Source organism: Mytilus galloprovincialis, chromosome 4 (assembly GCF_965363235.1).
Source record: "Mytilus galloprovincialis chromosome 4, xbMytGall1.hap1.1, whole genome shotgun sequence".
NCBI classification, from domain to species: domain Eukaryota; kingdom Metazoa; phylum Mollusca; class Bivalvia; order Mytilida; family Mytilidae; genus Mytilus; species Mytilus galloprovincialis.
In genome coordinates, this window is record NC_134841.1 from 63,647,314 (window position 1) to 63,660,120 (window position 12,807).

Consider the following 12,807-nt stretch of genomic DNA (forward strand, 5'->3'; position numbering starts at 1 on the left):
TTGGCACATCTTCAGACTCAAAAATGAATCCAGGATTGATTTTGATATCATTTTTGCCCAGATTTATAGGACTGTAGCATCAGTAATTTGTATGTATACATGTACTTCATACATGGGAGTAATATATATTCTATGGGTAAACATTTTTGTAAAATGAGAAAACTATATTTTCAAAGATACTTGATTTCTTTGGTTTGTAAAATTCTTTACACATGTATAACCAATATTATATTTTGTTGAAAACTTGATTCATGTGTAACCTTAAAATTCTGGAAAATTAGTGACCAAAAATAATTATGAATACATAGTATCCACAGTTTCATGGCTAGTTTCAAGTTATTAATACAATTTTAGATTTTCAAATTAAAATAACCAATTCTTGATTCTTTGAATTCAAATTTAAATAATAAAGATAACATATTTTAAGATTAACATTTTGATTCTAACAAAATGGGCAACATACTTTAAATACAGTCATTCAGTAGTCCAAGTATTAACCTTACCCTTGATTTTGATGTTCTTCAACATTAAGTACAACTTTCTCAAGTCTGACAAGAATCTGTTTTTTGTCCAATTCATTTGGGTCTCTGTAATTAAGAATCACATTTCAACTAATTCAAATTATGCATTTAAATAAACTTCACTATACAATTTTTAAAAGCAACTGTTGATAATTTAGTATGTTAGCATAATTTGGTTGCTGTCTTATTGACCCAGTTTTAAATTGTTTGGGGGTGTCCATGGTTACACTACTTCTCTAAGTGACTGAAGGTGCATGGTGATACAAAACTAAGTAAATTACTGTATACGGGTACAAATAGTCAGCTGTTGTTTGGTATGTCTGCGGTGTCGATAGTAACACTATTCTTACCTAAGTAGCAGAATGTGACTAACAGATACCTTGAATATTGGGTATTGCATCATGACATATTTAAATACCTTAGTAACTGTATCAGGTGACCAACAGCTTCCTTTAATGCTGTATGTGGTGTCCATGGTGATACTGGAAACACTTCCAAAATGTCTTCTATCAGCTCCACAGTATAGCCATTCTCTATCATGTCACAGTATAACTTCTGCATCTAAACATTTCAATTATATTAGACACATGTGGAGATTGTTTGTAAAAAGAGCCAACAATATCACTGTAAAGCTTTGTCATTAAACTATTTATAGATGAATTAAGGGTTGCACTAAGTCAAATATTCAAGAAAATGTACATGTACATAAAAAGTTAAATAACAAAAACACAGATCTCAGCAGACAATTCGAAACTGAAAGTCCCTAAGCAAATGGCAAAAGCTCAAACACATCAAATGAATGGAAAACAAATGTCATATTCCTGACTTGGTACAGGCTTTTTTTCTTACGTAGAAAATGGTGGATTAAACCTGGTTTAATAGCTAGCTAAACCTCTCACTTGTACATTAGTCGCATAAAATTCCATTATATTGAATACGATGTGTCTGAACAAAACAAACAGACATAATAGACAAACTAGATGTGTCAAAGCGACACGAATGGCCCCATCGCAAAAACTGATAAATCTTCAATTTCAATAACACATGTGGACACAAACATGGTGGTAGTATCACATATAAAAAATCAGCTCAAAATCAGAGGCCTATAGAAAAAAGTGTGTATAACTGTGATTTTCAAAATTGTAAACCCTTAATTTTGGCAAAAATTAATGGAGAGGAACAAAACTTGAACTTGACCTGTAACTCATCATGGTTAGCTCACATACAATAAATCAGCCCAATATCTGAAAGCATTCAGAAAAAAGGTCCTCATAACTGTGATTTTCAGCAATTTATCAAAGTCCAAAGCCTGTAATTTCAACAAAAATTAGCAGAGCCAAACAAAACTTAAACTTCAGCTGTAACTCATCATGGTTAAGGCACATACTAAAAATAAGCCCAATATCTGAAGGCGTTTAGAAAAAAAACTCTGTATAATGGTTTGTTGCAGAATGACTGTATTACGGAATGACAGAATTACGGAATGACGGAATAACGGAATTACGGACAAGGGTAAAACTATATGGCACTGACAACTTCGTTGCGGGGCCATAAAAATGTCAAAAATAAATCCAACTTACTTGCAAATTATCTCCCTTTGACAAATCAAACTTGGCAGCATACTCCACCAACATATCATCACCAGACATTGACAACGATTTAAAACTTTCATGATTTAAATTCTCTATGTGATTCAGGTATTGTAGTAGAGTGTTGGCAGCATCCTCCCAACTTATCCTGCATCTAGATAGAAAATAATACATTATTCCAGCATCATTTGAATGTACTTTAGTTTGTGTCACTCAATTTTTAAGTTTGCTATGTTTTGTGTACTGTTTCTTGTCTTTTGGTCATGTAACTTTTTTGACATGGCTTTGTTTCTCTTTTAATAACATTCTATATTTAGATTCTAACACTGCATTGAGTGTGAATCTTCATGAGACAATTAAATTTTGTCAAGACTGGGCAAATAATGTGTCACCTTAATACAGTGTGGAAATGTTTTTCTTATTATTTAAGACGATTTGTATCAAACAATAATCTGCAAAAGAGATTGTGTTCTTTCTAGAAAGTGTCATGAGGCAATCATTTGTAATTAGTTGTTGGAATATAAACTTAATATACACTATATCAGCCCAATAACCTCCTCCAACTTTTGTTAGATAAATGAATATCCTTATGATTATATCTATTATTTGCATCTGTCAAACCTACCCAGAATCATCTTGCTTTTTCTTCTTTCCACCATGTTGTTTAGTAAATTTTAAAGTTCTCTTTACTATTTCTTGTCTACATTCAACCTCTAGCTGAAAATAGTATAATGTTTCAAGTATGAAATATGGTTATAGAAAAAAACGGGTCTCAAGATCATAATGGAAACATGTCAAAATAATTTTGGATGATGAAACATGAGATAATAAAAAATATTATAAATAAAAGAATTTGTTCATGGGAATCAGATAGCCCCAGCTGGAGAGTCAATTTACTCAAGTTTTTGAGCATAGAAATGAAACTTTCCGTCAGTACATACAACAGTGAGAGAAATTATTCAGTAATAAAAAAGCATAACTCGAGAACAGTTAAAGTAATAGGCATTTTTTAGTGTGTTGACATGTTGCTTTCTTATTGACAGATATCACCACATCTCCATTTATACATTTTGAATCTCCAACAAAAAGACTTTGTTATGACAATAAAATACAATATCTTCATCAAAGCAGTCAAACGTTCTAATCACTTTTATTGAGAGCATACATACCTCACAAATACCTGAATGGCACTGTTAAGATTGATTCTGTCTTATTTAGTTGATTTTTTTTTATTAAAAACTATAACCTACCTTTAACCTTGACTGCTCTGAGAAAACAATCTCATCAATAAAATTGATAACATCAACTGGGAGTAGCTTCTGTAATGATTCCCCACTGCCTTCATATCTATGTACCCAGGCAGCCTGAAATATACAGAATCCTAGAACTTCAGATATGTATATTGATTCTACCACTGCATCGAGTATGATAAGATATTCCCAAACTTGAGACAAGTATAGAGTTTTTATTGTAAAATAACACCATACATTTGATATAAGATTCTACAATGTTAATGAATTCTTGGCATGCTTATTTTGTTTTATTCTTGCCAAATGGTAAAGAAAGACAAAGAAGCTCATACGTACGGTGACCTATAGTTGTTAATGTCTGTGTCATTTTGGTCTTTTGTGGATAGTTGTCTCATTGGCAATCATACCACATCTTCTTTTTTATATATCATAAAACTGACTGGTTTAACTTCACCACAAGCCAGGCTAACTGGACCATAAGTTTATCTTGTTTGGGAGGAGTCCTGTGGTTAGTGGTTGATGCGGTCTGTACCATACTTGTTCTGTCCAATATTTTAGGTAATTCCCGTTATCCTTTTAATATAGTATTGATAATCATGTATTCTTGGTTAAGTTACTCTGCATACCATGAATCAGTTTCACAAACACAGATTAAAGATGCTTTAAAAATCATATATATCCAAAGCAAATATTGGGATTTTTAGCTTAGTTAATTGTGATTAACATTAATACGAGTACTTACTGTTGAATCTGGTACTTTCTTTGTATCTGTACTCCAGAATTGTTTAACAGCCCAAGCACAATGTACCACACTCGGGTGTAAAAATCCACCAGTCTGAAAATTATAGGTAAAAGATATTCAATTTAATTATCATTTGGGTTATACCTGAAGTTGGAAATGAATTCATTTTTAAAAACTATCTAAAACTGGAAATAACTATCATTGTTTAAAAAAGGTTCTTTCTCATTAATTATTATTTTAAGCTGTACATAACTTCAAAGAATTTAAATTTATGAGTAACTCCGTGACTGAGAGGTAAGGGGCAATACAAAGTATAGGGTTTACTACATGGAAGTATTTCTATTCAGAATTGTTGAGTTAATAGAAAATAATAAAGTATTTTCTTGGTATATATTAAGCAATGGCAATGGTTGCCATAACTAATAGCAGCAGTTGTGTTGTTTGCAAATTGTATTTTTCTAAATTGTGGAGGTTAGTGCACGAAAATATGATGAACTGCATTCAGTGTTTTGTTTGCCAGATACAAATAAATTTCATAATCTTTTGCTATTTTAACTACAGTTTTCACATAAGCTGGCATGTAAATATAACTTACCCCATCAGGTATTTTATTTGCCAGTTTAGCAATGGCTGTCACATTAGTAGGGGTCAGTACAGGTATTATGTATTTGACTGGACTGTTTAAACCATTCATCAACTGTTTACAGTCCAAACCTACAATATATTAAGACGTCTAACTTTTACTTTCTTAAAGAATGGTTAAATCTTATATCATATAATGTCCAACTTTCATTTATATTTAAAAAAAAATTATACATCAATAACAGTACTATCATCTCAAGAAATTAAATAGAATGCTGTTAAAAAAAATTGTACCAAATACTGTTAACTTATTTATTTTCGTGGATTGAGAAAAAAGTGGTATTTGTATACAACCCTATATTCAATTTATACTTCTCATTGCACGTAAAAATAGGCAACTCACTAATAATAATAAATCCAGAATATAGCATTGTGGGTCAATCAACCAGTACAATCTCACTTACCTATGGCAACCCCTTTGATTTTTTTCAGTAGTTTGAGATGATTGTCTGCTGTGATTCCTCCCTGTTTTACATCGCCCACTCCAGCCAGTAGAGTGAAGTAATATATCAATGTGGTATGATCTGTACCGTCCAGGTCAGGGTAAATACTGGTCCTCATTCTCTCAGCAAACTCTTCAGGCTGACTTATCAACGTTGGAACAATATTCTTATTATTCACTCTCTCCTCTATTTCTTCTATGGCAAGACTGAAAATATTAATATCAAGCAGTGATTATAAATAGTCATTTTTTTATTTTTTAAGGTTAAGATAATGTTGTGATGAAGGGGAATAAAGAGCTGGGCCATGAGCGTATGATACAGCTGTCCCTTTTTCAATGAATAAATAGACAATAACTGTTAAGTGTCTTTAAATTATATCAGTTGTATTTGTACGAGGCTAGGAAACAAGGTTTATGCAAGCTTTTAGCGAGCTATTACACCTGTTTCAAGCTGAGTACAGATAGAGCTGATATTTAGTTCTGTATATTATTTGTGTTTTGAAAGACACAAAAACTTGTTTTGTATTTATTTTTTATTTGAAATCCCTTGAGGCCCGTGTAGTAATACGATACAGTAATCACACATTCAGCTGAAGAAGGGTTCGCAAAAAAAGAATCTCGAATGGTCAACAATAATACATCACTCAAGATGAATAATTATCTATATTAACATAACAACTAATTTCAACAGTAAAAACAAATAACAAAACATTGTCCAGTTTGAAACAGGAGTTGTACGAGTTGTCCTACACTTCAGACTCAACATTCACTAAACATGCATGCTGAAATTGACATGGTTGTTTTTGTTACACAATCATACACATTCACGTTTTGAAATCGATGGTTGTTATCGTAGAAAAGACTGCTGTTCATGTGTGTATGTAATCAGAAAATTGGTGTGATTCTAATTGCTCTAAAGAAATGTTTGAAAACAAACAGAAGGTATAAAAGTAATCGTTAATTCGCAATTGATACGTCATTGGAATCCAACTGCAATACACATTCGGAGGTCATGCAGGTTCATACAATACTCAGTCCGGCAGTGGGCGGAGCTTTAAAGCAATATCTGTATAGTATACAGATACAGCATAGCGATATCTGTAGGGCTGTATCTGTATAGTAGAACACCCAATGGCAGGATAAAGTTCCATAAAACCAGAAAATTTAAAAAACAAGACAAAAACTAATGGCAGCTTATATTTATAAATATGAAAATGTCACAAATGTTTTATGAAAATTGGTTTAGGCTTTTTGAGTTATTGTCCAACATGTTGACTATGGACAAACAGACAAAGGTATGACATACTACATCATGGTAGTATATGAAATGAAGGTTGATTTCAGAATGATGCGAGATTGCTGTTAGCCAATCAAAATAACTATCACAATGAAACATGTATGCAATGTAATTATAATTGGTACATTGTAAATTCAGAAATTAAAGATAGTATTCATCCCTCAGTTTTTACTTTTCTGTGTATTATGTGTTGGACAGCTTTTAATTTTTTTTACAATGTTTTTTTTCTACTTTAGAAAATCAATTGCTTTCTTGGCTTTAGTGATGTCAGTATTTTTTTTTAACCTTTTGGTTTATATCCCCCTTTTCTATTGCAAATTGCAAACGACAATTATAAATTGAATATATGGGCGTTTTTCAATAAAAGCGTTCCTTTCAGACCTAAAAAAAAAATGGAAAATCAACTAGTCTAAAATTTATTTTCAAGAGTTATTTTGAATACCTCTATTATAGACCTGTTTGTAAACAAAAAGTGCAATCTTACATACTCTTTAAAATGATATTATTTTCATAATTTGTGTACTGATTCGTAGGGGACTTTTGTCCCCTACATAACTGCTTCTAAACACACATATTTTTGCAATTTTAAATGTTTCCTATAGACATTCCATTTTGTTTACGTTATATACTAAAAAAATCTCATTTTTTTTCTGAATTGGAGAACCATTTTTTATTGATAAAGATTAGACAGTACTTCACATATGAAGGTACAACTCATGTTACGTAGTGGACATTTTGATGCGTTTCGTAGTTGACAAAACCATTTCGTAGTGGACAAAAAGTTTCGTAGTTGACATCAACCCTATTCTATGTTAATGAAAACATAATAAAAATTACATGAAACTAACCTTTGTTATTTGATTTGCACGAATATAATTGAAAAAAGAGTAAAAAAAGACTGCATGGTAGTGGTAGTGTCCACTACGAAACGTTATTCTCCCAATCTTGTTTCGTAGGGGACGTATTCACATGTTTTATTTTTTTCTCACAACCCCAATTTTGCAATAGTAACAAGACTGTCTGTATTCATCAAAGAATTATTAAGCTGTACACTGATATTTTTTTCATAATTTTAAAACCAGTTACTGAAGGAGATTTGACCCGTTTCGTAGTGGACATTTACAAAAATACGGTATTACTCTGGTCCATTTGATGTGCTCAATGTTTCTTATCAACAGTTTAATTGCAGTTATAAAAGCATCACTTCTTTTGTAAGACCCATAATGTTCATATCTCTTGCAAACAAAAAATTACATTGATTTTTTAAAACTGTTTATAAGCAAGTTTTAATGACTTCGTTTCGTAGTGGACATTGTGTTAGGGACACCCCTTCTAAAATAAAAAATCCTATGTTAAAAGCTGTTTATTAAAATATGTTGGCTCTAAACATACTTTTGAATTATTAAAGAACTTATATTAAGTAAAATTGATATTTATTTCTTCATTTTTTTACGATATTTGAGAGTATGAATGTTGAACAGGCGGTCTAGGGACATGCCATTTTGGTTGTTTTGGACCATTCAGGAATCAATATCTTATCAATCTCTCTAAAAAATAAACTGTTTCTTTGCTTAAAAATGTTATATCTAATTCAATGTACTGACTGCACAAAAAATTACTTGCAAAGATCAAACACATTTTTTTTTAAAGTGGCTGGGACAAGAAAGTACGTTTTTATTGAAAAACGCCCATATATGTCTTAAATCATTTTGTAAGTGAACATTGTTAATGGAAACTACTGGTGTCCTATTAACATAATAACTTCCTTAAGAATCAATCATACTTACCCACTATCAAATAAGAACTCAAGATGTGACATGTAGAGCTCCCATAATGGTATACCATATCTCTCTGCCAGGTTACAGGCTACATTATACATCTCATCATTAACACTCCTATAATATAAATATGTTTATACTGGTTAAACAGATGTGGTATGACATATTTAATGCAGTTCTAGATAAACATGCACCAATTGTTACTAAAAGAGTAAAAAGAGACAGACAACCTGAATGGTTCAATAATGAAATTGCATATGCCAGAAAAATGAGAGAGAAATACCATAAATTAGGAATGTGGTCCAAGTTCAAATTTTGGCGAAACAGGACAAAACACATAATCGATGAATCAAAAAGAAAATTTTATTCAAAGATGGTAAAAGATTCAAAAGCTTCTAAAGATTTGTGGAAATGTATTCGAAGTCTTAACCCATCCCAACAAGAAAATCCATATGAACTTTTAAATGAAGATAGTGTTAAAACTAATAATGTCAGTGACATTTGTAATGTTTTTAATAAGTTTTTTACATCTTGTGTTGAAAACCTGAGGACTGACAGATGTATGAGCAAAACTCATCATTATGCAAAATTAAATCAATTTGTACAAAAGAAATTTACTAAGTCTGAACAAGTAAAATTTTCAATTCCACCAGTCACAATAAATGGTCTATTTAATGAGATGATCAAACTTGACATTAATAAATCCACCGGATCTGATTACATAGGACCAACAATTTTAAAATTGAGTGCTCCTTTCATAACGTCATCTTTAACTTACATTTTTAACAGAATAATAGATACAAGTACATTACCCAGTGTTCTAAAGAATGCAAGAGCAACCTGCCTTATCAATATCATAGATAAATGGATACAGGATATGAATGATGGTAATATCAACTTAGCAGTCCTGTTGGATTTTAAGAAAGCTTTTGATGTAGTAGATCATGATATTCTCTGTAAAAACTTAAATTTATGGATTTGATAATACTGCTGTTTCTTTTTTTAAATCATATTTGAATGAAAGAACTCAACAAGTACAAATTGGTAATGCTCATTCTGAAAAACTTTATATCAAGTATGGTGTCCCCCAAGGCTCCATATTAGGCCCCCTTCTGTTTATATTATACATAAACAACCTTCCTATTTATATGCAAAATTGTTGCACCGATTTATATGCCGATGATTCAACTTTACATCTTTCTGGTAATTGTTATCAAACTCTACAGTCAAAGGTACAAGAAGATTTACATGGTGTAGAGGAATGGTGCAATGACAACAATATGTTCATCAATAGAAATAAAACAAAATATATGATTATTGGAACGAAGCAAAGAGCAATGCCACATTACAATGATAGTTGTTTAACTATTAACAATCAAGTGATACAATCTTCCACATGTGAAAGTCTTTTAGGCATTAAAATTGACCCTTCCCTCACATGGACGAACCAAATTGATGTGATCTGCTCAAAAATATCATCCAGACTATATCTACTATTAAAGATTAAAAAATTTCTAAATCTAGACTGCAGAAAATTGTTCTATAATGGTTATATCTTGCCACTAATTGATTATTGTTGTATAGTGTGGAGTAGTTGTAGCAGTGAGGGTTTAAAAAGGATATTAAAATTACAAAAGAGGGCTGCTAGATTAATACTAGAAACAGACCCATTCGCTCCTTCTGCACCCTTATTCAAACATTTAAACTGGATGACAGTTGAACAGAGAATAAAATATCATAAGTTAGTGATGACATTTAAGTGCATTAAAAATGACGCCCCATCATATCTTGCTAACAAGTTTCATTATGTTTCAGACAGAAATCCATACCCCTTGAGAAATGCTGTTCAAGGAAACCTCATACTCCCTAAACCAAAAACAGAATTGTTCAAAAAATCTTTTATGTATTCTGGACCATTCTCGTGGAATAATTTGCCAATACCGTTAAGAAATATTACAAATGTTAATTCTTTTAAATACAAAATAACAGATCATTTATTGAAATCAACCTAGCTATATCAATAATATTAAAAACTGATCATGTCATCATGTTTATTTTTTTTCATCACATTTTATCAAGTTGTATTAAACATTATTATCATACTTGACTTTTTATACTAATGTATGCAATGTATATGTTTGCATTTTGTTTGATTTCTCATGATGAGGGCCACAGGGAAGATTAGTTATATAGCTAACTGTGTAACCCTCTTAAAATAAAGTATTGTTGTTGTTGTTGTTGTTGTTGTTAAAATTAAGTGTTTTTGTCTGCGAAAGGCTTACAGGGAAGCAAAGAATTTATATAAATCTATTGTAATCTTGTTTTATTCCTAAAGAGTAGATTTGAAAAATTATACTGAATTATTTTCATTTTACACTTTAATTTTGTTCACTTTTAGATCTGACCTTGAACCCTATATAAATAAAAATAATGGGAAAAAAATCATTGTAGAATATTTGTGTAGATTTTACACAGCTGAAGAAAATTCTTTGCTTATATTTTTAGTTATTAGGTACTTCATATGTTATATAAGTTATGTTTATACATAGTTTGATTTTCATTAAACTCAGTAGTCATTATTTTTAGGTTTTTATACGCCCTTCTTTTAGACGGGACGTATTACGGTATACCATTGTCCGTCCGTCTGTCCGTCAGTCGTCCACACTTCGGACAATAACTCAAAAACACTTTCACCAATTTCCATGAAACTTGAAAGTGAATTGTTTATATCTATTGACGTAAGCTCCCTTTCGGTTTTTTTTTAATTTCAGATTTTAAGTTTTGGATTTATGGGGCTTTATTCATAAAAAAAGGGGGGATTTTCAACACTTCAGACAATAACTCAAAAAGGCTTTCACCAATGTCCATGAAACTTTGGTGAATTGTTTATATCTATTGATGTAAACTCCCTTTCAATTTTTATAAATTTCAGATTTTAAGTTTTGGATTTATGGGGCTTTATTCATAAAAAAAGGGGGATTTTCAACACTTCGGACAATAACTCAAAAAGGCTTTCACCAATGTCCATGAAACTTTGGTGAATTGTTTATATCTATTGATGTAAGCTCCCTTTCAATTTTTATAAATTTCAGATTTTAAGTTTTGGATTTATGGGGCTTTATTCATAAAAAAAAGGGGGATTTTCAACACTTCGGACAATAACTCAAAAAGGCTTTCACCAATGTCCATGAATTGTTTATATCTATTGATGTAACAAATAATACTTAATAAAATCTGATGAAAACATAAAATTTGTAAAATCTTTAGCTCAATTTAAAACATTAAATTTGTTGTAAAAAATAGGTTCCATGAATGTCATATGTTTGTACTATTATTGAATGGTTGCAAGGATGAAAGCACATTAGCAGTCCCTGAGATACTAACTGTTCCCTGAGGCATATATCATTTATGATAACATTTTTACTATCTAAGCTATGGATAAAAATCAAATACTGTTTTTGCTTATAGGATGTTTTACTCTTGTTAAAATTGGTTGCAATTGAAATCACAAATGATACCTTAGCATTGCAGCTTTTTTTATAGAGTTCGGTTTCGGTGGAAAGGTTGAGCGCAATAAAAAATGTTATAAAACATAACTAGTCTACAATAGCACATAATAAGTGAACAAGTGACAACATGAAAATCCTAACATGTGACTAAATATTCCTTAAATGTTAAAGGGTGTCATTTTATGAGAAAAATAAGGAAATCAAGTCTCCTAAACATTTATCAATATGATCATCTTGTGAATATTCTAAACAATAAAAAGGTAATAATCATTATCCACCATATTAAGCACCATTTGAACAACTTTTGCATACATCTTTGTATAATTTAGTATGGATTCCTTACTGTGTTCAACAGAATCTAACTATGAGCAATATACCCCAAGAAAATTACCTTCTTTCAAACTACTATAAGATTTGGAAATCAGCCATAGAATTACTAAAACCCATAATCATATATCACTTTCCTTATATTGCATTGAAGACTTCTATGTTATATGCCAATGTTAAGGGACGACATCAAAAGTTCAATGAAGGATAAAAAACTTAATTCACATAGTTTTTTCACTAATCCCCCACCCCCCTCTTAACTTAATTTGGGAAAAATTGATTGACCCATATAGATATATGTAAAAATCAATGTGGATAACCAAATCTTGCAGCCGTTCAACCCCCACCCCCAAACTATTTGAATTAAGTTTTTCATCTTACATTGATCTTTTGATGTCGTCCCTAATGATATTTGTTTTTTATGCTAAATATCGAAAAGCTAAACTAGGTTTAATCATCAGTGTCTTCTTCGCTGTAATCACTGTCCTCCTCATCAGAAAAATCCTCATTTTCATTCTCACAAGAGGCCTCCTCAACATCAATGAAATCCTCATTCTCATCATCAATGAAATCCTTACTTTCATCACCTACTTCCTCATTTAGATCATAACTTTCAGTAGAGTCACTTTCACCATCATCACTTTCCCTGTTATCTTCTTGCTGCTCCTCATTGTCATTGTAGTCTTTTTTGCCATTTTTATACGCCCGTC

General features: G+C 31.2%; 1 protein-coding gene across 1 annotated transcript in view; it reads right to left on the reverse strand.

The window, feature by feature from the left end:
• Nucleotides 1-12,807, reverse strand: part of LOC143071070 (NBAS subunit of NRZ tethering complex-like) — a 156,436-nt gene that overhangs the window by 4,741 nt on the left and 138,888 nt on the right. Inside the window, exons 39-47 of the mRNA XM_076245145.1 lie at nt 8,271-8,378; nt 5,149-5,393; nt 4,698-4,816; nt 4,103-4,195; nt 3,361-3,474; nt 2,736-2,827; nt 2,102-2,264; nt 940-1,082; nt 504-587 (exon numbers count right to left, since the gene is read on the reverse strand). Of these exons, the coding sequence (XP_076101260.1) occupies nt 504-587; nt 940-1,082; nt 2,102-2,264; nt 2,736-2,827; nt 3,361-3,474; nt 4,103-4,195; nt 4,698-4,816; nt 5,149-5,393; nt 8,271-8,378 (1,161 nt within the window). The remainder of the gene's footprint in view (nt 1-503; nt 588-939; nt 1,083-2,101; nt 2,265-2,735; nt 2,828-3,360; nt 3,475-4,102; nt 4,196-4,697; nt 4,817-5,148; nt 5,394-8,270; nt 8,379-12,807) is intronic.